This window comes from Mytilus trossulus, chromosome 6 (genome assembly GCF_036588685.1).
Source record: "Mytilus trossulus isolate FHL-02 chromosome 6, PNRI_Mtr1.1.1.hap1, whole genome shotgun sequence".
Lineage (NCBI taxonomy): Eukaryota > Metazoa > Mollusca > Bivalvia > Mytilida > Mytilidae > Mytilus > Mytilus trossulus.
Genome location: NC_086378.1, coordinates 38,353,670 through 38,379,858, shown reverse-complemented (window position 1 = coordinate 38,379,858; position 26,189 = coordinate 38,353,670). Strand labels below are relative to the sequence as shown.

General features: G+C 31.7%; 2 protein-coding genes across 6 annotated transcripts in view; both read right to left on the bottom strand.

The window, feature by feature from the left end:
* Positions 1–8,903, bottom strand: part of LOC134721300 (pachytene checkpoint protein 2 homolog) — a 30,374-nt gene extending 21,471 nt beyond the window's left edge. For all 5 annotated transcript variants that reach the window (XM_063584184.1, XM_063584188.1, XM_063584186.1 and 2 more), the window contains exons 1-7: positions 8,569–8,903; positions 6,658–6,823; positions 5,526–5,705; positions 4,848–4,938; positions 3,613–3,749; positions 2,933–3,019; positions 1,271–1,377 (exon numbers count right to left, since the gene is read on the bottom strand). In XM_063584184.1, coding sequence (XP_063440254.1) covers positions 1,271–1,377; positions 2,933–3,019; positions 3,613–3,749; positions 4,848–4,938; positions 5,526–5,705; positions 6,658–6,823; positions 8,569–8,660 — 860 coding nt within the window. In that variant the 5' untranslated portion in view covers positions 8,661–8,903. The remainder of the gene's footprint in view (positions 1–1,270; positions 1,378–2,932; positions 3,020–3,612; positions 3,750–4,847; positions 4,939–5,525; positions 5,706–6,657; positions 6,824–8,568) is intronic.
* A 4,496-nt stretch (positions 8,904–13,399) lies between these two features.
* LOC134721299 (inositol 1,4,5-trisphosphate receptor type 3-like) overlaps positions 13,400–26,189 on the bottom strand; it is an 85,216-nt gene continuing 72,426 nt past the window's right edge. Inside the window, exons 55-67 of the mRNA XM_063584183.1 lie at positions 25,916–26,027; positions 24,609–24,724; positions 24,092–24,261; positions 23,352–23,504; positions 21,125–21,286; positions 20,600–20,711; positions 19,887–20,010; positions 19,429–19,604; positions 18,961–19,113; positions 16,930–17,007; positions 16,261–16,380; positions 15,830–15,967; positions 13,400–15,602 (exon numbers count right to left, since the gene is read on the bottom strand). Of these exons, the coding sequence (XP_063440253.1) occupies positions 14,775–15,602; positions 15,830–15,967; positions 16,261–16,380; positions 16,930–17,007; positions 18,961–19,113; positions 19,429–19,604; positions 19,887–20,010; positions 20,600–20,711; positions 21,125–21,286; positions 23,352–23,504; positions 24,092–24,261; positions 24,609–24,724; positions 25,916–26,027 (2,442 nt within the window). The 3' untranslated portion in view covers positions 13,400–14,774. The remainder of the gene's footprint in view (positions 15,603–15,829; positions 15,968–16,260; positions 16,381–16,929; positions 17,008–18,960; positions 19,114–19,428; positions 19,605–19,886; positions 20,011–20,599; positions 20,712–21,124; positions 21,287–23,351; positions 23,505–24,091; positions 24,262–24,608; positions 24,725–25,915; positions 26,028–26,189) is intronic.

The following is a 26,189-nucleotide window of genomic DNA, read 5'->3' as shown; positions in this document are numbered from 1 at the left end:
ACAACATACCATATTTTAATGGTCTATCATAAGTCATCCCCAAACACAGACTCTGATTTAGAATTACAAATCTATGCAATTGGCTGACCTCCAAGCTCTAAAGAGCCTGGGTCTTTCACCTTGATATATTTGCACTTTCAAAATGGTCCCTTTCCAATATTATAGTCTAGAATATAGTTCATGAACAAGCGATAGCCTTTCAAAAAGTGCTATATTCGACTCTTAGCTGATGAAAATGGAAAGTGCTCTCGTTTTGTAGATTAATTCATTAACTAGAATAGCCACGTGCATCAATCAACAAATTTTACCACACACATGAGGTCACACGTTATGAAGTAGTATCGTTTAACGTTGTTGTTTACTCCAGAAGATTCGTCTATTTATAGATAAAAGTTACCTGTGTAAAATCTAATTGCTAAAATAGAGACGACAAATCCAATACTCTACGGGATTGAAGGACATTTACTAGGTTTGGATTGTCCTAACCAATCAATAAATTTTTATTATTCACGTCTCGTAATATCTTCCAATCACGTAGCAAGAAAAATTCACGCCCTAAGTGTCCATCGTTCAATTCTTAGTATCGAGTCGATAATAAAATATTTATTCTTGTAGAAAAGATTACTTTCACCCTACAAACAAACATTATAAAGCTGCAGACCAATTTAAATTCATTCAATTACATAGGTGCCTTGAAAAGTTTCACTAAAATGTTCCTTGTTCAATGAGTTTTGTAAAACTTCATACTATTGACACAAACAGAGAGTGACTGCACAGCAGATGTAAAAATGCATACAAAATGAAAATTAACTCAAGCTACATTCCCTTTGTAGAACCCAAGAAAACTTTGACAAAATGATTGAATGACAAGACAGAATAGCGTGGCTACTAGACCTGCTTTCCCACTTGATGATGCATGTAACAAAAATATATAAAACATCAATATGTTCATACATTGTAGTACACGAATGCCCCACTCGCACTATCATTTTCTATGTTCAGTGGACAGGGAAATTGGGGTCAAAACTTTAATTTGGCATAAAAATTAGAAAGATCATATCATAGGGAACATGTGTACTAAGTTTCAAGTTGATTTGACTTCAACTTCATCAAAAACTACCTTGATCAATAACTTTAACCTGAAGCGGGACAGACGGATGAACTGACGAACAAACAGACGGACCACAGATCAGAAAACATAATGCCCCTCTACTTTTGTAGATAGGGCATAAAAAAGGGAAAACTGAAATGCAGCATTAAAAAAACTTACTTTTTTATTTGATCTATTTGAGTCAGTAAAGCATTTACAACTCTAATAGCATCTGAAGGTTCACTTCCTGATAAAGCACTTTTTCTGGCTGAAGTCAAACTTTCCACCTGTAAAACATGAATATTCATAAAACTGATATCCTATAATTGATCAAACTAAAATGTAACCTTCAATTCAATAGCAAGAATATCCCTTTTTAGTTCCTATAAAGCTGATCTGATCAGAGATGTACTGTAATTAAATGAACTTGAACTCAGCAGAGTGTGATTAAACAGGTATGCTGTACAATATCCTTTCTGTTCATGCCATTGTGATATAAGTACAGTAGACTCCACCTAATCGGATATCGGCTTAACGAATATATCGACTATTGTAATATTATTTCAAAACACCAAACCATTCCCTATATGTTTAATGTTAATTTTATCGTGTAATTGAATATCGGATATATATCGACAAATCGGATAAGAATATTCGGGTAATTTTGTTTAAAACCGTGTACAATCGGATATTTTCAATGTTTTTCTGACAGGAAGTGGCACCGGAAGGTACGAATTTGCAATCTTGCAGACAAGAAGATTTTGTTTTTAATAAATAAAAAGGATCTTTTTCTTACTAAATTGTTGTCTTTATTCATTGGTTTCCTTTGTCATGTGAATTACATGTCCTTTAATTTACTTCAAATGGCTTGAATCTATTTATAAATTATACAAGACTCAGTTGACAAGGGAAGTACGTTGCTGTTGGGAGAATTTTGATTAAACTCAAAATGCTCATAGAATGAGAAATATAATCTATAAAACTGAATGTACCTCCTTCTGAATAATTTATTGCAATATAAATATAAATCCCTTTTGACAAGAGAAATCTGACTTTTGTCAGTTCTAAATATTTGTTCACATGTGCAAAGATAACCATGTGTCATGGCGGCCATATTGGTTTGTTTACAAATTTGTGAAGAAGCCTCTAGAACCATGACCTAAACATAAATAGTCTTCAGAAAACGTAAACTTTATGCAATAATATTTTATCAATCATGATTATTTAAATAAATTTAAATTTGATTATTGAAAGAAACAAAATTATAACAATTACGATTTTAGCTTAGAGATTCTACACAGACATGCTATGATCTATTTATAGCCAAATTAGTTTACCTGTGTGAAAATGTAAATAATGGATATTAATTTGTTTACTAAACAAATAAAGACAAACTATGGATGGAAGATAATAATTCACATGATTTTTTTTTAGGACATTTGATTTATTTTAATAAATATCAATGAATATAGGATTTAATAACTGCAAGTGTAAACAAGTTTAATCATTACATAATCAGATAATCAGCTGATATTTTTTGTGGTGATGTAACTGATAAAAATCACCTCCAGCTTCCTCCATGCCTTTCACATATTAAGCAATTGTCAGGGTTATTAACATCTAAGGATTAGATCTACTTATTATTGCAGAATATTCAATGAATATACATTCATCGTCTTATTGAATATATCGGGTAATCGGATATTTTTAGCTGACATTTTGGGTATCCGATTGGCCGGAGTCTACTGTATTTAAATTTCTTTCTAAACAATTAAAATGTTGATGAGGAAAAATTTGTATTCTATGTAAATTACATTGCTCATAATGTAACTTTGTGATTACCTCATCAATAAGAACACAAACTAAAGACTCCTGGTCATCAATAAGCTCCTGAATTTTCATAAACATCTTCATCACCAATTTACCACTCTGAAACAAAATAACAAAACAGTATATCAACTCAGATAATACAAAAGTTTAAAATCTATAAATAGACAATAAATTTTTTCGTAAATTGTTATGTTATAAACTTGGCCCATAGTTTTCTCAATTAAATTGTTTCATATTTTTCATGTCAAGGCCTTTTATAGCTAATTAAATGGTATGGGATTTTCTCATTGTTGAAGGCTGTATGGTTGGTATAATTGCTTACGTCGACTCAATATGAACTTTGGTGGATAGTTATCTCATTTGCAATATTACCACATCTCCTTATTTTTATAATAAGGCCATAAAATGAACTGGTCTTTTGAGTTTTGGATCTATGAAATTGCACAGGTGGTCCCTATTCAACAAAATATTTCAATCTTAACTTATTGCTTGTTTTCATCTTCTAATTGTTGATATAGATAAGTATTAGCCATGTCTTGCCAACAATGTATTTATCATTGGAGAGACCAAAATCATTTTTTAAACCACTTCAATTTTTGTACATCAATTAATAATCTAAAATTTCACCTTTTACTACAACAGACAAAAACATAGCCAAATATTCATATCTATGTTTAAGTTGAGAATGTTACCTCTGAGAACCATTTAGAAAACAGACTGTGACTGTTAATTTCTATCAGCTGTCCATATTTAAACCTATCAGATAGTCTGATCACTAATTTTTGGGCTAATGCCTTACACAATGAGGTCTTGCCAGTTCCCGGAGGCCCTGAAAGTAGAAATCATTTATCTGTTAATAAGTCATTGGTTGTTTGAGGAAATTTCAGATTACTTTTAAGATATAAGTATTTGTATCATTAGTTTTAAATAACTGCAAAACTTTGTACAAAGTTCCTGAATCTTAGCACTTATTCTGTTGAATTAAAATAAATCTAAGATATTTTATTTTCTTTTTTTATATATCAATCAGACCGTTGGTTTTCATGTTTGAATAGTTTTACACTAGTAATTTTTGGGGCCATTTATAGCTTGCTGTGCGGTGTGAGCCAAGGCTCTGTGTTGTAGACTGTACTTTGACCAATAATAGTTTACTTTTATAAATTGTGACTTGGATGGAGAGTTGACTCATTGGCACTCATACCACATGTTCTTATATCTATGACAATGTTGTTACATTCTGCATAAAGAATTGACTACAGCTTACACCATCTAGTGAATGTGTTTGGATGCTTAATCATTCCGATTCTTGTCCTTAATTTATCCTCATTTCCTCAATAAGAAATTAAGGGTAGCTACAGACATAAAATCAAAATTAACAAAAAAAAAATTCTCTAAGTCAAGGAAATTACTAAATTACTATGATTGATGTCTTATTTGCCCATTGCAATTCCAGTCCTCTAAAATCAGTGAAACACATAATTCTATCTGTCCAGTAGATAAGCTAAAAAGAGATTGTTCCTTACATTTTTGAAGGATGTTGAATTGATGATATTACTTCGAAAGTGTTCAAAAGTTTTCTATTGTTGTAAAACATCTTGCTGCACAAGACATGGAAAAAAAAAGTCCATATATCACTACACTACCCTGACAAAACCAAAGGCAAAGGAAGAGAGATTTGATTGCTGTCATATCTCCCTCAGTCTCAGTGAGACCTTGTCTAATATGACATTATTAGAACAAGATAATAAGTATGTTTCCTCATTTCCCCTAAATATACAAATTGGATGGTCAAAAGTAAATAAGTATAAATCAGATATTCTAATATACTTTTATCCAATTCCAAAAGTATTGTGATCACATAAAGTTTTTCCCCCCCAAATAAAAGTTCTGAAAAAAGAAAAAAAACATGTTTTCTTTATAACCTTACCATGAAGCAGTATTACTTTGTTCCAGGATATCACATTTGTATCTACTTTTCTGTCAGAGAATAAAATGGTAGTTGCTGCATAGTTCAACAACTGAAATATAAATTCAAATATCTTTTCTGCACTTAGATTTCCTTTTTCATATGTACAATACAATTTTTAATCAAAGCTTTGAGAAGCATTTCTACATAATTCTTACCATAAGTTTCAATTACTTTATATACTTGTTTGCCTAGAATTCTGATTGAAGTTAAAGAATAAATGTTGTTTGTAACAAGATATCTTCACATTTATTTCTCAAATTGCAACCTTGACTTTTAACTCATTGACTCTTTAAAAAAAAAAAATAGGCATAATACCCTTCCATCTGTATAATTTCCATTTCAATCAATCATGGAGTACACAAGTCACCGTTTGTAAACTTTTTGATTTCAGACAGACAGACCAACAAAGCATATTAATATTTGCTCCAGAAATTGTTTTCTTTGCACATTGGCCATTGTATATGGGTACATACTTAACTTTATAAAAACTATAAAAAAATCTAAAATGCAGCATTCAATCTAAGAAAGAAGTGAATCAATTTTACCTATTGCTTCACAGGGAAGTTATTGCACAAAATTAAAAATACGAAGTACTCCTTATTAAAGTTATACTAAAAAAAACAAAAATATAATTACATTTCCTTTAATATCATCATCAAATACTAAACTGTCCCACATCCCATGAAAGTCTGTGGAAGGTAACAGCCAATGGTTAGCAGCAGCTAGATCTTCATCATCCAATTCCTCTGTACCAGGTCCATCATCCTGTAACTGGTACGTATGTATCTGTATATTGTTCCCTGTTAAATCTATTCCCTGGAAATTATAGATCAATCAAATTTTTATCACAAATTCAACATTGTACTTAGACCACTGAAAATTGATACACGTCATGATTTGTAGTTTTTTGTAAATTTAGTTGCTCCAAAATGTTTAAAACCAAACAAAAAAATACCACCATTCCTGAATTATTACTCCATTAAAATGAAATCAGCTATCTAATTCATAGTTTTCAAATATTCATCTCTAGTTACACAGTTAATACATAAAACATACAATTTTATTTGTATTTAAAAATTATTTCTCTCTCCTAAATACAGAACTTCCTCTCATTATTCTTATTACTTGCAAAATTATTCATTTTGAAATAAAAAGAAAACATTCCTTAGCTCACTTGCAACATTTTTTGTTGTGTTTGTAAATCAAAATCTAAAGAACCAGTGTTTGATTTGGAGTGGTCTAAAGGTTGAGTTTGTAGTCAATTTTTAAGGCACTTTTCATTGTCTGAAAACAATGGGCATATTGTTATCAACTCAAATTATGAAAGTAAGTGTTCAAAACTTTTTCAAAAGAGGGGCCCATCTACAAGTACATGTACAAGTAAAATTTGCGAAAAATTTATCCTATTTCATTGATGTACAGTAGATTGTTAGAGAATTTACTATAAGTGATTTAAATTGTAAAACAAGGTGTAAATCTCTGGTTCCTACCTTCAAAATCAACATGCAAATTCACAAAACAATGTAAATAGATAGGTTGGACCATTGGTTTTCCCCTTGAATGGTTTTATACTAGTAATTTTTGGGGCCCTTTAAAGCTTGCTGATTGGTGTGAGCCAATGCGCTGTGTTGAAGGTCATACGGTACCTTGAACCTATAATGGTTTACTTTAATAGAATGTTACTACGACGGAAAGTTGTCTCATTGGCACTCATACCACATCTTCCTATTATCTAAACACTGTTTTACACATATTATTTTTAGATTACCTTTTTCTCTGTATTTGATAAATCTGTATCACACAAAAAGACTGACTGAACATGTTCTCGCAGGAAACTGTCATCAAAATCTGTTATATACAAATCTCCATAAGCAGTTTTATGCCTTTTTAACAAGGCCTGCACTTTCTCACAAACTATATTATTCCTAGCAGTGCTGAAAAAAAGCCAAACATGAAACTAAAAAGTATGCACCTTTTACAATGAAGTAATTCATAAGAATAAAAGATCCTTTGTTTAAGAGGCTGTCCAAGTAAATATCAGGCAAATCCTATGATATGGGTGGCACAAAGTAATTTTTTCCCATTGAATTTTTGGTTCCAATGCAATGTTTATATCATAGAAAGGATATATATGTCAAAGATATTTCTGAATCAACGGTGGATGGCTCAGAAAATGATTTTAAAGTTCACTAACAATGCAACAAAATTTTGTACAAAATGAAGAGTTATCTCCCCCATGTTTTCTATGTATTTTTTTTCTCTTTATTTGTTGCAGTTAAAATAATAACACAATTTAACTTTCAGAAAGAATGAATTTAATTGTGATATGAAATAGATGAAAAAAATTTGAAAACAAAATATGTCAAGTGGCATCCACTGCCTTTTTCCATGGACACCCTCTTAATTTCTTCAAATACTTAAAACAATAGGATATTAGTCCATGCTTGATGATTGATGCAATTTGGATTCTCTTCATTACAGAATCATTGATCATTTGATTCAATTTGGCCCGTTGAAAAATTTACCGAATATTTGTATTGCCGCAACCAATTTGTTATATTCCCTTTGATTTGTATAATAAAATACTGGAATTAATGTATTTATCTTTATTGATATTTGTTACCAAAGTTATAAACGTATTTACACTTTTGGTATTTAGCTGTATCTTGCCTCCAAATGACCTTACATCACCTCCAAATAACCTTTTGACGTCAAGCAACAATCACTTTTTAGTTGTGACGTCATATGTTTTGAATTATGAAGTCAAAGTTTACGGGAACCTGTGTGATGTTATGTAATGGCGGACAAATTTGCATACAAGTGTAAATACGTTAATTGTATTCAGTCAATTTAAGCAGTATAACTGAGACTAGTCACAGCGTATAATAATAAATGAACTTGTAAATCATTTTCTACAATTCGTACATCATTGTACATATTGTTTTTATTCATTCCAAGCTGAATACTTTCTCAAAACAAAATGTTTGTTTTTATTATTATTCCATCAAAAGACAAGTATCCCAACAATGAGTGAGAATTATTAGTCATTGAACAATAAATGATCCTTAACAAGCCATCAACTTTTTAATATTTCTATTTGATTTCATAAATTTCAAGATTATATACCATATAAATATCAGAATTTGTTTATTCAACATAGTTCAACTTAAATGATTATTAATTAATTTTTTTTCAAAGCAGGGCGAACAGACTCTATGGGCAAGGGAACTCAAGGCGAGCGGACCAAGGGCGAACGGACCCAATATTATGTTCAGTTGTGGAGGGAATTTACAAATGTATATCTTAAATTTATATTCTTTAATATTGTTTTAAGTAGTATAACACCTTGTAAAATCAAGTTTTCTGGCCAAATCAATGGTCCTCGAGATATTAATTAATTCTTGCTATCCTTCATTTCCTTTGGAAATCGTGGTACAAAAAAATGCACCGGATTGGCAAATATATCTTATCGCTATTTGTCCGCCATTACTGGATATTACACAGGTTCCCATCAAATTTTGAAGTCATAAAACAAAATATCTGACGCCACAATGAAAAAGTGATTGTTGTATGCGTCAAAAGTTTAAGCGACAGGGTCAGCCGGGATTAGCTATAAGATGTATTGTCCCCAATGCCATGGCAACTGTTTTACAAACATTTAAAACAGATAAAAGCAAACCTTGTTGGCTTCTGACACACTTCAACGTGGAATATTGGTACATTATTGTTGGTACAAGGAAGTGCATCCCCAAGTTCAGATACTTGGTCCATGTAGAAGATGAAGAACTTCTGGTTTTTCTTCTAAGTTGATAAAATCAAAATCTGGAAAGTCTTCTAGCGGAAGATTGAGAAAAAAAATGAAAGGGATACTTTTCAGCGAAATCCTTAAATGTTATCTTGTTGTTTGATGCATGTTATTTTTAATTTCGATTGAAATAAGAGATTTCCTGGCTTTTGCAAGAAACTGTTTTTTGTATTTGGCCGCGTTTCGTCTGCAGTCGTAACCTGGTCTGAAATGAGTTGTCGCCCTTATATAAATGTCGTAAAACATATAGGTGAATCAATGTTTAAAAAATACATTATTAGTTATTTTCTAGAACACTATTTAGTAAAATACAGACAAAAGCTTTAAAATATTATTTTAAAACCAATTAAAAGGAAAATTAAAAAATATCGCATTTTTTGCGGTAAAGTGTGAAACCTATCATCCCAGACAACCTTAAAATTAGGCTTTATGTGATGTCTGTGTTTTTTAAAATATATATATTATTAAAGCTGACAAATGAATACCACTTATTGAAACTCCCTTTTTTACCACCAATGCATTTGAATGGGGACATGTGGTTGGAACCCCCCTTCTATCCAGGGTTAGGAACCACCCCTTTTTACTGAACGACTGGGTTGCCTATTTAATACCCTTTGTTATGTTCATGTATCATTCTTTGCACAATGGAACTTAAAGAGGGATGATTGCGTTCATCTGTATGCCTTTCCCATTTCATTTTCGAAATAATGATACCCGGGCCAGTGCTGGTTTTCACTGTATGGCGCCACTCTTCAAGTCTCGTCTTATAGATGAGGGCCCTCATGAGGTTTTTGATTATGTGATTACTTGGCCGTTTTTTTAATGATTATTTGATTATTAAGCCAAATATTTCATGATTATTTGATTACCTAGGACTGTATTTTTAGTTTATGATTATTTGATTACTAAAGATAAGCAAATATTTAATGGCACTCACACCACATCTTCCTATATCTATTTAATGAGTATGTGATTATATTGGCAAAAAAATGGTGATTATGTGATTACTAGGACCCCCCCCCCCCCCTATGAGGGGCCTCATAGATGAACCTCTCACGTTTTTGATTAAGTTATTACTTGACCGTTTTTAAAGTGATTATTTGATTACCAGATCAAATAGTCGCGATTATTTGATAATCTAAGACCGTATTAGTGATTGATCATTTAATTGATTATCGTCCAAAAAAAATGTAATTATGTGATTACTTGGACACCCCTGTGAGGGGCTCCATGCATGAACACTCTAGTTTTGCATATTCAGAGGGTGCCATCTCCTTCATGATACTCGACACCGTTTTCAATCCCGTAGTAAGGCACACACATGGATAAACTTATCACAACCGACTGACGCAATGAGTAGTCAAGTTTTCTTTACAAAGCACAAAAATGTTAGCATTCACCCCAAACTTAACCAAATTAAACTTTAAACAGACTTATTCGGAAAGGATGTAGTTACGATACAGCTGTTGTCAAGTCATCAAGGATTGCATATTTTGGTATTAATTTTAGTATTGATTCGCTCAACATGCTCAATGGGTCTTTGCATTTGAAATAAACACATTTATTCTAAAACCAGCTAGTTGTTGGAGTGATACGGGTTATAATTTCTTCTCATATATTTTAAAATGGTATGAAACTAAACCCCTATCGAAAGGGATTGTGCTTTTATTATCATATATGATAAAGACATACTGTTTCAATCAGTTTAATTCGGGGGTCTCGAGCTGAAATGTCAGTATCTGCTAGTAGTCCTTTGTCAATTTATGTATCATTGCAAGGTCATTTTACTTAAACTTAGTTTTACTGTGTGTACTGCTGTGTGTTTGTTTTTCTACATTGGCCAGAGGTATGAAAGGGGGAGTTTGAGATCTCACTAAACATTTTTAGCCTTGCCGCATTTTTGCGCCTGTCCCAAGTCAGGAGCCTCTGATCTTGGTTCGTCTTGTTTGATTTTTAATAATAGATATAGGAAGATGTGGTGTGAGTGCCAATGAGACAACTCTCCATCCAAATAAAAATTTAAAAATTAAACCATTATAGGAAATTAAAGTAAGGCCTTCAACACGGAGCCTTGGCTCACACCGAACAACAAGCTATAAAGGGCCACAAAATTACTAGTGTAAAACCATTCAAACGGGAAAACCAACGGTCTAATCTATATAAACAAAACGAGAAACGAGAAACACGTATATTTTACATAAACAAACGACAACTACTGTACATCAGATTCCTGACTTAGGACAGGTGCAAACATTTGCAGCGGGATTAAACGTTTTAATGGATCCAAACCTTCTCCCTTTTTCTGAAACAATAGCATAACATCACAACAGAGAGTTCATTTATATTTTTTGCAGTTTAGTTTGACATCCATTTTCACTGAACTAGTCACCGGCACATTTATTTTTAGGTCCAGCTGAAGCCCGTTTCAGGGCCAGGTGTTGAAGGCCCATTTTTGGCCTTCGGCTGTTTTCCGCTCTTTTGTCGGGTTGTTGTCTCTTTGAAACATTCCCCCATTTCCATGCTCAATTTTACTTGTCGAAGGCGAAATATCCGACAAAGTGAAAGAAGAATCCGAAGTACGACGAAGATCAGTGTTAGGATCTAGAATATTTTTTTTTATATTAATCTGTTTCCTTTTTACAGTCCTTTCGATCACATAGCTCTTGTCGTTTTTATATTCATTACGTGTATTTAAATATATATCCCTCGAGTTCAAATTAAGTGATTGAAGGTTGCTGATGATATGGTAAACACCCAATTTATAAAGTGTTATAAATAAATTTGGTGTTTTTACTGTCTTCTGATTGGTTAAAATTATTAGTTTTATTTTCAATGTTGTCAATTTTGATGGCGACACGCCCACTCTGACGTTGAGTATTCATACGCCAACATGTGTGTACGCTTGTTATTGTTAATATAAATAATATAAAAAGTTCTTTGAGCCTTATTTTTGATAGAAATTTATTTATAATGAATGGCAATGATTTATTTTGATTTTATTGAACCATAAAACTAGTTTTTGACTCTTCACATTTTACATAATCCGCTTCGCGGATTATTCAATGTGAAGAGTCAAAAATTAGTTTTATGGTTCAATAAAATCAAAATAAATAATAGCCATTCATTAAATAACGATTTTGCAATAATCATATGGCAATAAAAGATCTTTTTTCTAAAGTCATGAAGTAAAAACCAAATCTTCCAGAAAACACACAGACTTGGTTAATTCGTTAAAGAATGACAATATTTTTGTTAGTTAAATCTAGATTGCATAGCGGTCAAATTATTTGGCTTCCAAAGGGTAATTACAGCGGCACTCGAATTGTCTATCTTTTACTTAATTATCATGATAACTGTTATGACTCATCATTCATGAAAAAACCTTCAGAAATTAGAACATGAATTTGACAGCTAATTCGATGGTTAGATAAATATTTATTCTAACAATTACTGTTGTTTTCAATTAAATGTTATAAGATCTCAAGATCTATAAGGACAATGTGTTTTTAATAATTCTTTATTTTGTTTTTCTTTTAACTGTTTAAGTTCAAGAAGAGTTGTTTTCAATTTGATTTCTAGGGCGTCAATATATAATCAATAACTGTTGATTACGTCTATTTTTCTATGTAGTCGGGTGTAGGTGGCTGGCGTGGTACTGTACAATTTACAACTCCTGTTATCCTGGTATACATCACTGAGATACGATATACGCATGTTATGATATACAATTATAGTTTGTTTAGCCACTGCTCATTATCAATAATTTTGTTCAGTTAATAATGTTTAGCCACTGCTCATTATCAATAATTTTGTTCAGTTAATAACCATTCGTCAATGCATTTTTTTTTTTTAATTTTTAAATGGTAAAACTTTTTGACAATTTGTAATGGTGGTAATCATAGTTTTCAATCCTTAATAGCAACATACCTACACCATACCAAATCGAACATCGCTTGTAAGACTGTTTTACACTTCTATTTGGAGTCTTTTGTTTTTTTGTGTGCACTGCATCGTTTTATTTTTTTGTCTGTCTGCCGAGACTTTGAGTTTCCTTGCTTGAAGTTATCAATAACTAGTGTTGTAAGCACAGGGATCATATAATATATTTATCTACATATCCTGTTGAAATTGCAATTAAGGATATTAGATACAAGACAAATATGTCAGCTTCATATCTTATCCTTTTTTTCATGTTTTCCTTTTTTTTTTTTACTCTATTCGGGATTTTTTAACCATTTATAATGTAGTTTGTGTCCATAATTCTCTATTCTGGAAACACCATATAGATCCTCACTTATCGCGTAATAAAATCAGAAGCAGAATGAACTTAACAATTTTAAGAAGGAGAATGACTGAAAAAGATGCGGAAGACACCTAAGGGATATTCAAAATCATTAGTCGAAAACGAGCTTGCAGTTCCAGGCAAAAGAAAGAAAGAAAGAAAAAAGACAAAAAGATAAACACCAATTTACAAACACTACATAGAATACTAACGACTTAGCAACATGAACCCAACTAAAACTGGGGATATCTCAGGTTCTTCGGAAGAGTAAGTAGAAGAAATCATGTCAGCAGTCGTGTGGTCGCCGACATGAGTTGTTTGAATATTATTGTTAACAAACTGTTATGGATCCAAAAAATAATCACACATAAACTCTCTTTTTAGAATGTAAATATCAGTCAAAAAATTAAAGTAACTAACATGGATAGCATAAACGTTTATTGATACACAAGCAAAGAGAAAACAAATCTAGTATAGTTGAATTAATCATTTAAGTCATTGTACCCCTGGCGAATGCTACAATTTCCGATTCAATCAAGCATAAATAATAGCATATAAAAGTTTAGCGTGGTATTGAAAATACACATGATACACGTGCTTTATACAAAAAAGGCAAAATATAATTACGACTAATTTTCTCCAAAATATATTAAATGAGCTCGTACTTTAATTGGACTTCATAACATACAGTCTAATAGTCTCTTCTATGAATATTGCACATTTTAATGATGAGGAAAAAAAATCATATGTTTTGTTTAAAACAAAACATATGATTTTTTTACTGGTTTGTTATGATTCATGTTCAAGTCAACTACCGTAATGCATCTTTTTTAAGCATTGGTTAAGCAGTCTTGAAACATTCAAACAGGTATTTGTGATAGCACATTATTTTTCATGAACAGGTTATAAAGGATACTCATTTTTCCTACGAAATGTGATAAATATATACACAAATATTATCAAAATCTATTAACAAACACACACATGATCTTTATATATCATATGCTACTGAAAAGGAATTATAAAATTCCAAAAACAATTTTTAGGCTTCCTCCTAGCATTATATTCATGAAACACATTATGTTCAATCAATGGTGATCAACCATGGAAATGTTTGTTATATGATCAACGAAAATAAGTCAAAAGATTAAAATGGAAAACAACATTAAATTCATTGACTTTAAGTTTTGAATATTGATTAATATAATTTGATACTCTAGAGATGAAATGCAAGTGACATTGTACAATATGGTGACGTTGACATATAGTATACAGTTACAATTATCTGCATGCAATGTGCAAAATAGACTATATAAACATTTTGGCTTTGATTATATATTAAATGAAAGAATATGTGCATTTTGTAACCGAGATTATTGTATTCTTACTATTGTATCCCAAATACGACGAATCTCCTTATTTTGATATTAATCAAGAACTCTAATATTTATTTTAGTTTATTTTTACTGTGACAACATGTATATCCTCATCAATTTCGTGTATTAATATTGACGACTTTTTGTGTCTACAATTTCAAATGTAAGTTCTTTAGCCTGCTAAAACATGTTATAGTCTATAGACGCAAGGTATAAGTCAATTAAACATCACATTTTCAAGTCAGCGAAAGCAAACATTCAGACAGTTGTGACTTAAGTCACAACAATACACCAGGCAACACCTAAGTATATATGTAGTTACTTTTTTATATCATTATTATTGAATTGATTTGTCCATACATAATTCTTTAAGTCACTCAAAATTATATATCATCTGTCAGCTGAACACTTGAGGTACCATATCAATATCGAGAGACCCCTCTATATTCACTACTATGTGTGCTGTCTGCATCCCTGTCTCTATCACCCGGGTGGTCGAACTCTGGAAGGTCAAACAACCCCTCTACCGATTCTGGTCTAAAATCGCTAGCTCTTCTATCTGTGCTTCCTCGACGATCCATGAAAGAAGGCGGAGGTGGTGGGAAAGCTTCTGTTTCAGGGAAGAACTGAATACCACCTCTTGGACTTGTTGTTCTGCTTTCCTGCCATCTTGGACTTAACATACCACTTGTGATAGTATCTCGTCTGGTTAAAGGACTAGGTGTTATTGGTCTTATTTCTCCATCACTACCCTGCCGAGACCATGATGGGCTTCTCAGTCTATCTTCATACCTGATCGGGCTAACACTGCCAAGATATGGATCATCATCATCATACCGAGATGGACTTCTTCTCCTCAATCGATCATGTTCCATCCTACTTGGGCTTCCACTTCGACTCCCAATGGATGGTCGCCTGTCATATCTAGATGCAACAGGCAAAGGCGATAACAATTCTGATTTATCTCTTCCTAGCATACTCGTTGCAAGTCCTACGTCACTGTACCTTCTAGGGCTAGTTCTTCCACTTAATACACCTGACTGAGGATATGTAGGTTTTAGGTATTGTTGTGGTGGTGCTAGTTGAGTAGTGGGGTCATCACCTGGTAACTGAGGATAAATCATTCCGGTCAGAGGATCTTGTTCGGCTGGGACTGGTAATTTTGCACGTCGTCTGAATGACCCGAGTCGATGTTTCTGCTCCCACACTTTTTGTCTTACCCTTTCTTCACTCCGTGTCTTCTCAAGTTCCTAAAATGATTAAAACATTGTACTGTTTACAAGATGAAATATAATGCAAGGATAATATAATTAATTTATCATTTTATTTTAATATTGACACCTGATGGTGACCTTTAGTTGCCTACACCATTTTGTCCCTGTTGGAAAGTTGTCTCATTGACAATCATAACAAAAGTTCGTTTTTTTATTCATATAAAAAAATCATAAAAAAGACTACTGGCACAACTAGAAATTACCTCTCTTCTTTGTCTTTCTACTATTGATGTGACATGGTAAAGAAGATCATCGATCTTGGTTTCTGTGGAATCCTTGCCCATTCCTGACAGTGATAGAGCTCGATCTAGCGGAAAGAAGTCGTAATTTTCTTTCAACAACTGTAAAGGAAATAAAGAAAATAAGACAAAACATGAAATATATTTATTTTAAAGAATACAAAGCAATTTAAAAAATGTGTATTGATCACAAAAACATGTATTCAATTTTGAAGTTGAAAATTACCTTTTTATCAATATGTTTACAATGTTTGTTAGAATAAGAAGCATATTTTTACACTTTCTCATTCGCCTTGATATATTTTGTTTGTTTTTGCTGTACATTATTAAAAAGAATTAATATAAAAACGTAATATGTGACTACTAGAACCCTTCACATAGTCAAGGATACTTACCAATTTGTAAACATACATTTCCAGTGCTGTGTAGTCATTTACTTTTGTGCCATTCAAATGAATGAAGAAAAAGACGTATGCCCACATGTTATGTTCATGTCTAACATGATGATCAAAGCCCTGAAAACAAAATGCACAATTAATTTCCAAAGACGATTTATTAAGAACCTATTATGTCTGTTTGCTTTGTTCACACATCTTTGTCAATACAATTGAATTCTATTCGACTGTTATACAAGTGAGATGTTAGGCTAGTTATAAAACCAGAATAAATCCACTATTTTCTGCATTTGGAAATGCCTGTACAAAGTGGGAATATGAAATTGTTGTTCATTCGTTTGATGTGTTTTAGCTTTGGATTTTGCCATTTGCTTACGCTTAGAATTTTCCTCGGAGGGTCAGGAACTTTAGAATTCGGTATTTGATTGTGAAATTATGTTTATCTCAATTTAAACTTTTCAGATAATTTACGCAACAAAAAGATCACAATATTATTGTCATTTCATTTATTTAGATGAAATGAGCGCATAACTTTGCAAAAAAAAAATATTCAATAATTATAGACTAAGTAAACTAAGTTTATTTGACTAACTTAACTGAACCTATACATTAAATGCGAAAAGCCTTTCGGTGGTGATGAAAGTATTATATGCTTTTAGAAATTCAAACCTTTCCGTGGTGCTCAAAGTCATAACTGTTTCTGCTGCATATGAAACAAGTATCACGCATGTCCGCCTCCGAAGTCCACTGAAAAAGAGATATTATAAATATATTAATCATCTTAATTGATTACATCGCAATCATGCAACAATATGTTGCCATATCAACGTGTTGACTCATATGGTGCAAGAAAGGAAACAAGAATCTGTAGATAAACATTTCACAAATAAAATCTGTTCTAAGTTCTATTAACAAAAAAATCATGTAACATAAAATAATCTCGTATTTTAAACGATTTTAGACTAATACAAAGTTAACCTCTCACAAGAAGAGTAAGATTGTTCTGTTTTACTTCAATAGGTGTTGAGGCTCACAGACGTTCAGTGTTTTGCTTCACGAATAGGATGCGATATTTCGAAATAAAAACGTTTCGTTCGCGCGCACTAGTATTTTATCATAAGTTTTTATAATTTACATGCTACTATTTTATAGATAGAGATGTGAAATGTAAATGTGTAGTAGAATGGTTGTTTTAAAGACAGTTTTCATATGCTATTTATTTAACAGTTAAAACAAACGTTATTGCTCAATTGAAAAATCGACTTACCATTTCATTAAACAGAGCTTTTTATATAAAAATGGGAATCGTAGATATGCGGTTTTTGATCTTGGTTATAATAGTTCTTATTTTGCAAAGAACCACATTGATTCTATCAGCAATTACAATGAAGATGATATAAACAAATGCTGGACTTATTGATCGTATATTTGTTATGTTCGGAGGATTGATATTTCAACAGATAGTCGGTATTCCAATGGGATCTAATTGTGTCGATTAGTTTTTCATAATCGTTTGCAGAAGAATTCATTCAAAACCTTTTAAAAGACAAAAAGTATAGCGCCTTACACAATTCTTTGATTTTTATATCAGATATATTGATGATGTCCTATTACTGATGACTGTATCTCATATATCCCAATGAAATTGAAATTAAGGATAATACTGATACTAGAAATACTGCTTTTCTTTACTATTGACATAGATTGACGACTTCACACTAGAATATATGACAAACGGGATGATTTAAACTTCCAAAGTATGTTTTTTTTTATTTCTCAGCAGTATAATGCCCTTTGCCCCATCGTATGGTGTTTATATTTCTCAATTGTTAACTTATGCCCGTGCATGTCCATACTATACAGACTTCATATGTTTGCTCCTTAAGTAGAAACTGGCCACACAGAGTTTAGAAGAGAAAAGATTAAAAATGACACTCCAGAAATTTCATGAACACCATTACACATTGGTTGGTCTATACGATGTGTCTGTGCCAAAACTAACTAACGACATTATTAACACGTCTTAAATTGTGGATTACAATTAATGTCATCTGTCTGATAGGTACCGAACGTGATATATTCCTGAAAATTTCTGGTTTGTTGAGTTGGAATTGGCATTGCTATAAGACGTAATTAAGCGAGAAAAAAAATCCGGGTCACAATCAAAAACAGAGGGAAACACAACTATAAGTTTCCTTCTGTTTTGGTTTGTGACCCGTATTTTTTTTGTTTTTGCTTCATTGATTTATGACTATTGCACAGCGGTCTACTACTGTTGCCTTTACTTGCATGATATTACAGTTGTCTTATGTTTCATTTTCTATATGTATGTAAAAGTTAAGATAAAAAATCAGCTATTTCATTTATATGATTTTCAGATTAAAGCTTCTGTATGCACAGGAGTTTTTTATTTACACAAAGTTTTGATTTGGAAGAACAACCGACATTTGTATGTGCAGTTCAGTGTTTTTTTTTGTTGTTCCGTTGTTTTTATCTTATAGTTGATGTGTCTCCCTCGATATTAATTTGTAACCCGGAACTATTTTCGGTTAATCGATTCATGACCATTGGACAGCGATATACTTCTGTTGGTTGCTTTTATTTATAAATATTTGTTTGCAATTGATGTATGTTTGTTGCATTTAATGCCTTTGAGTAGTACATATAGCATACACATAAAGTTGAAATGCCATATTTTACCTTAAGGTCCCTGAGTTCCGAGAATGTGTCCACAATGATACCAAATATAATGTTCAAACCAATGGTAGTGATGAATACGAAGAAGGAAACATGATACAGAACAACCCAACCAAACTTAGCAAAGGTTGCTTCCGATTTATGGGCTTTCATTTCCTGAAAAGAAACAAACTTGTTTGATTCAGTGAAAAAAAATCACTAAGTAACTTAATATTTAATTAATTATTTTAATTCTGCATGCAAACAAATGAAATTAACGGATGTCTTCCTCGAATAGACACATCTCCAAAGTATAGAATTAATGTCAACACATTGTAATATAAACTTTCTCTGAAACCAACGTATTCTTTTAATTGATTAAAAAAAAGAGCGTTAATACTTTACAAATGTTCTCGATAAGATTTTTTTCGCATGTTTCATTTTTAAATGAATAGTATATAAATTGATTGAACTTCATTATATATTACTCACCTCAAATAATTCCCCTATCAAACCATATCTAATAACTGTAATAGTACATTGCCATAACGAGGCACAATACAAATAGGATTCTGGATCGAACATGCTTCTCATTAAGGCAAAACTAACGATGGCATACAGATAAAACACAACCAAGCCAAGTATAGCCACCCATACCAGTGATTTGCCTGCAAAATGAAATGAAAATATGTTTAAAATGAGCCATCGTTTTGTGTATTGTATTACTGTAAAATTGAACGTAAAATGTAAGTTTAAGAAAATTGATTGATTCTGTCTTTTCATAATAGCAAAATTGCAAGAAAATTGCTTACATATTTTTTTTTATAAGATGCAGTTTATTTGGATGTTATGTTAACAGTATGATTATCAATTCTGTAACCATAGATGAAAAGAAAGTTTGCCAAACTAGACTCCATACATTAATGTATATCGACTTAAGCACGTATTACCGTTCTGTGTTACAGCTTTGATTACTCCACTCAATAACTGATTATTGTTCACTATATTCAGCATGTGGAATGCAAAAAAATATCCATGTGCTAAAGTTCCACCAATAGATAACGCTAGAAATGCCTGAATAAATTAATGATATAAAATATATGAACATATATATTCTTGTATGACAACCTTTTACATATATCTATATAACTCATAAGACACATAAAAATATATGAGTTAATAAATTTAAGAACCAATCTATTCATAAAGTATCGATATTGTCGGATGAAAGATTAATTTTTTAAATAACTATCCAAATCATCATCATATAAAATTAGAAAAATAATATTTATAAATTTGGTGCGTGATTTTCTAGATTTACCTTCATCAGCAAAGCTAAAACCAAAACACATAAATGATGGCCAATGATGTACAAGGAACAATTGAGATATGTACTTTCCAAACACCCGAGATCATAACAAGGTTTTGGTTGGGTTCGTGTTGCTCAGTCTTTAGTTTTTTCTATGTTTTGCTTTTTATATTCTTTTCTGACTTTTCTCTTTTTTTTGCCATAGCGTTATAAGTTTATTTTCGACTTATAAACCTGGCATATATAAGGAAAAATCACGTCAATGTCAATTACTATAATGTCATTAGTGTTTCCCGAAGAAACATTAATTGTTGAAATATGAATCTTGTACAACTGTCTATTATTAAGACATACTAAATAGTAGAATGTTGTAAAGCTCAATAACTTGGCATCGAGTTTGGACTGATGTGGTTTCTTGGCGTCTTCCTCGTGGTCATCATCTTTCTTTTTCCTACTGAAGGTCTGTCTGTAAAGATAGTATATCTAGCTTGTACTTTGTAGCTGCTTATTTGTAATTGATGTTGACTTCCCAAGCTCTATTAGAAATCTTTATTCTTTTTTTTCTTTAGATTATAGTTTGTTTTCTAAATGTAATTTTATTGCTGTTGTGTAAAATGTTTTATAAGCATTATTTCATTATCTTTGCCGGGTTAATGTTATGTGGACAATTCTGATATTTATTTGCATAATTGCTATTGATCTATGAGTGAAACATGACAGTCTTTCAATCACTGCTGTTATCAATGTTCATCACTAATGTTTGGGCAGTTTTCGCAAGGAAATGAACGAAATAATAATAAATTTTATATAAAAAAATCATACTTTAGGAAATGCGAAACAGAATTGATAGATGATTCTATACAGAAACTTTGTACTTACTTAATTGACTCAATAGTCGTCTTGATTTTCGGCAAACGTGGGTGGTTTCCAACAAAATAACTTATTAGGATCAGTACACATAAGAAGTTATGAGTTCCTCCAAGAACATATATTGCTATATCATACTGCTCTAGAGACAAGACTGCTATATCTGGCGTAGGACTATTAAAATAATAGAACATGATTATAATCTTAAGATTATAAATTCTCAAACAAGTACTTAATTTATTTAGCCATAAAATTGCTGAAAAATAATCAGTTTTGGGGTTTGTTATCCCAACAATTTTATAGATTTTCGATAATTCTTGAATAGGCAGAGAAAGAAATTAAATGTTGGAGGTAACTGATATTTTTATCACTTTTAAAATTATTAGCCATATTTGGTACCTTGCGGATTTTTTTTATTTCCAGTGCGCTCCAACGTCGTATTTATTTGTACTTTAGCTCAATCGATTCGAGCACCACTTAAATGCACGTGCTGTATCAATAAGAAGCTTGATATCTTTAATGAGATTTTCTGCCTCACACGAGTATAAAGATAAACCCTTATTTTTGGCTTTTGAAGTTTCTCTTATTCATGTACAATAAAATATCTTATGTACAAATATACATGAAAGTGAAACATTCTCAATACTCTATTATGCCTTTTTAACTTTTTGGATCGAGTGTCACTGAATATTCCTTTGATGTCTGGCGTTTATAATTTGCTAGCCTGGTATCTATGAATATTTTTTCTACTTCATAGTCCAGTCAATCTAGCATAAATTTGACCCTAACCTGAAAGTAATTGCTACAGAAGATTTTAAAGTTTTAATCTTTAGCATTATACCCCAAATATACACAGAAAAAAGTCCCATAAAATCTAACTTGAGGAAAACTAAAAAAATCACCATTTAAAATTCCTATGGAGATTTGCATTGAAAAGGGAAATAACTCTTGCAAAAAAGGCAGAAATATCAATAAAAATTGATACAAAATTATAACTTTACCGCTTCTATTCATCAGAATGTATTGATTCTTGATTTTTTAGCGGTCGTTAGAGTACAACAAACAACTCTAAAGATGTTTTCGTATATTTTATCAAGCTATAATCTAGATATCCTAATTTATTAGTTGACCATTTATTGAATTTTTCAACATGTCAAGGTAAAGAATCTCAAATTTAATAAAAATAATTAAGCATGTATTTTTCTTTTTTTGGTTTAAAGTTTCCTAAGATAAGTTAGTTGCTGAAAAAATGTAATATACAGATATAAACAATACCAAATTTTCACATTATTTTTTCAAAATGGTTACAAAGCTTCAAATTTGCAATTTCTTTAATGAAAAATGTACAAAAAAAATAAAACTACCTATAACACTTCCGTTTTGTACATTTCATGAGCAGAAGATTATATAATTTAGTCAAATACAAACTTATAACCCCATCAAAGTATCCTACTATACATAAATTTCAAGAAAAACAACCAAAAACTGACCAAAAAAGACTAATCTTTGCAAGAGTTATCTCCCCTCCCAATGTAAATTTCCATAGGAAATTTAAAATGCTGATTTTGAGTTTTCCTCAAGTTACATTTTATGGGACTTTTTTCTGTGTATATAAAGGGCATAATACTATAGATTAGAACTAAAACATTTTCTGTTGCAATTAGTTTGAGGTTAAATCTTAGTTTGACTGGACTATCAACACATAAATAATTTTTCTTAAGTGTGGTTTCTAAGGTAGAAGAAGAATATCAAAATAAAAGAGAACTGTATTATAATTAGACCGTTGGTTTTCCCGTTTGAATGGTTTTACACTAGTAATTTTGGGGCCCTTTATAGCTTGTTGTTCGGTGTGAGCCAAGGCTCCGTGTGGAAGGCCGTACTTTAACCTATAATGGTTTAATTTTTAAATTGTTATTTGGATGGAGAGTTGTCTCATTGGCACTCACACCACATCTTCCTATATCTATGAACAAATTTCACTGGCTACAAGACTTAAGCATACTTGTGCCAGACATATTTTTTTTTATATCTTTTTAACAATTGAAATTGGCTTAATTTCATATAAGATTCCTTGTGACATAAGAATGATTATGTTAAAACTGATATGACTTATACATGCGATTTCCATTGTGATACATTTTTTTCTTATATTTTGTGAAATGTAAAAAAAAATTTTACAACAACTACCATAACAATATAAACCTAAACAATTTTCACTGATTAGAAACTATACACTTACTTATAAATCGCTGGGTCTATCTCTGGGGGTGTCGCTGTAGTATTGTCCTTTATTTGTGCTGGGACACCTAGTGATCCTTTAGCCTGCCACGTGACTAGCATTAAGATATTGATAACAAAACTGATGGCTGTTACTAAATGGTTCCATACAAGCCTATAAAACGCCAAAAGTTCTATTAAAAAGAAATATGGGTTTTTTTTTGTGACTGTTTGTTTTACGGACGGCATCACAAGTTGGTTGACCGTTTTGGAATTACCGTTTCACAGATATCGGATATGTTTCTTACGTCGTAACTACAATCCCCTTCCCTTTTCATGAATGTGTCCTATCGAATTACCGGATTCGTCAAAACATGAGCAACACGACGGGTTACCCTGCCGGAGTACCTGAGATAACCCCTAGTTTTTGTGGGGTTCGTGTTGCTCAGCCTTTAGTTTCTATGTTGTTTCTAGTGTACTATTATTTGTCTGTTTGTCTTTTTCATTTTTATCCATGGTGTTGTGAGTTTATTTTCGATTTATGAGGTTGATTCTTTCTCTGGTATCTTTCGTACCTCTTTTGAGCATAATAATTTACTTGATTGGGACCTCTCTCTCTCTCTCTCTCTCTCTCTCTCTCTCTCTCTCTCTCTCTCTCTCTCTCTCTCTCTCTCTCTCTCTCTCTCTCTCTCTCTCTCTCTCTCTCTCTCTCTCTCTCTCTCTCTCTCTCTCACGTATATAAGGAATTTAGAGACAACTTACCAACCCTTAGTTAAACCTATGGCTATTGGGTTACTTAGTATAGTCCTTTGGTATATTATATCCTTCATTATGTCCTTTGTCCAACCCATCAGGTCTCGAATTTTGTTGCTTGGTGAAGATCGATCCACATTCCATTTCAAATTTTCTTTGACTTCTTCTCTCAGTACTCTCTATTAACAAATGAAAAAAAGCTTTTGATTTTGCCATTTGTTTAGAGACTTTTTGTTTTGGATTTTCCTTGGTGTTTACTATTTTTGTGATTAAACTTTTTACTAGTTGCTGATAGTATCATCAAATATTACTTTATCCGATACTCTTTTGACATTGATAGCATAGTTATGGACACCAGTTGTCTATTGAATTCAAAATTCAGTAGAATTCGAACTTTAACTAGAGAAATATATAAAATAAGTCACATACTAAACAATCATACTTACTCACATGAAGAAAAATACAGAATAAAACGTTCAACTTTTCACTCCATTGTTAACTAAACAGGGAAGATTAACATTAATACCTTGTTTTTGACTCTGAAGTTAACTTTCTGAAGTTCGTCGTCTTTTACAATTTCTATCGACATACAATTCTTTTTGTAAAAGATAAAAGCCCGTTGCTCTATAGGATTCATTTTCACTGAAATAAAAAAAGTTCTTAATTAGCAAGCTTCTGCATTGAAAAATCACAAGTTTTCTATCTTTTTTTTTGCGATTAACTAAATCTAATTACTTCTTTGTATAGTGTCTTGCAAAAAACCTGTAACGGTTGATGGAACGTAATTTTTTTTTTTTTTATATAAGCAAAAAATTGCATTTTTTTGTCATTTCACTTAGATTAGAAGAAAACAAATACATGTACATCGTAAGAAAGTAGTTAAAGCTTCTTTTTTTTTAAGAAAAAAACATTAATTATCGAATCTTTTATGAAAACTTGAATATTTGTAGCAAAATCTCCATTCTTTAAACGCCAACAAAAATCAAATGTATTTGAATTTTCGTTGTGTCATAGATCAAATTTATTCGTGAATGTTCATTTGTGTTGAATGTCTTTTGATTTAGTTTTGTCATTTTAATTGATGTTTTATAGTTTGTCTTTCTATGTTGTGATGTCACACTATTGTAAGGGTGACAGTTGGTACCTTAACACGTTTAAACCCGCTGCAACTGTTTGCACTGGTCCTAAGTTAGGAACCTGATGTTAAAAATTGTCATTAGTGTTTCGCGTTTTTTATATAGATAAGACCGTTGGTTTTTTCGTTTGAATGGGCCCTTTGTAACTTGCTGTTCGATGTGAGCCAATGCTCCACTTTGAAGACCGTACTTTGACCTATAATAGTTTTTCTTTTACAAATTGTGACTTCCATGGAGAGTTGTATCATCGTCACGCATACAACATCTTCTTATATCTACTACTATTGATCAAAAGTGATACCCCGCTATAAGTGTTCGGTAAACAGGAAGCTGAACAGCAACGAAAGTGTGTCAAATGTTATAGCCCGTTCATAAGAATCCATATTATTCATTTCAGGAAAATTTTATGTGAAGTTTCGGCGAAAATAAGAAAAAAATATCATATGAGGACATTTTTGAGTAAGAATATATCCAAAGACTTAGTCAACATTAATTTACTATGCGTTGAATATGAAAATGAGTATACATATCACGTTTACATGAAGATTTGTGTTGCATTTCTCGAAAATCTGATTTGTAGATTTATTCACTAAACGAATGTTGTATGAAAATATACACTCGTCCTTCAGATCAGAAGTATGATAGGCATCCAATTTTAAAGTTTTTGATTTGATACAGATCTCTTAAAATCACTCACGCTTTGGATTGTTTAATAGTTTTGGATCCACATCAATCATTCGGTTAAATATAAGATAAAACCGAAAACCAACATCCATATATGCATCTGCTAGTTCATCTAATTGTTTACCCTGTAGTAAAAATGAATGCATAATTAACAGATTTACCATGTAAAATAGTTCATAATAATTTTTATTTTCACTCAGATCAGTATTGTTACTGTTCTTCTATGTGACTTAGATAGAGAAGGTTAAGTTATGATACATTTACCAATACACTATTGTAAGATGAAT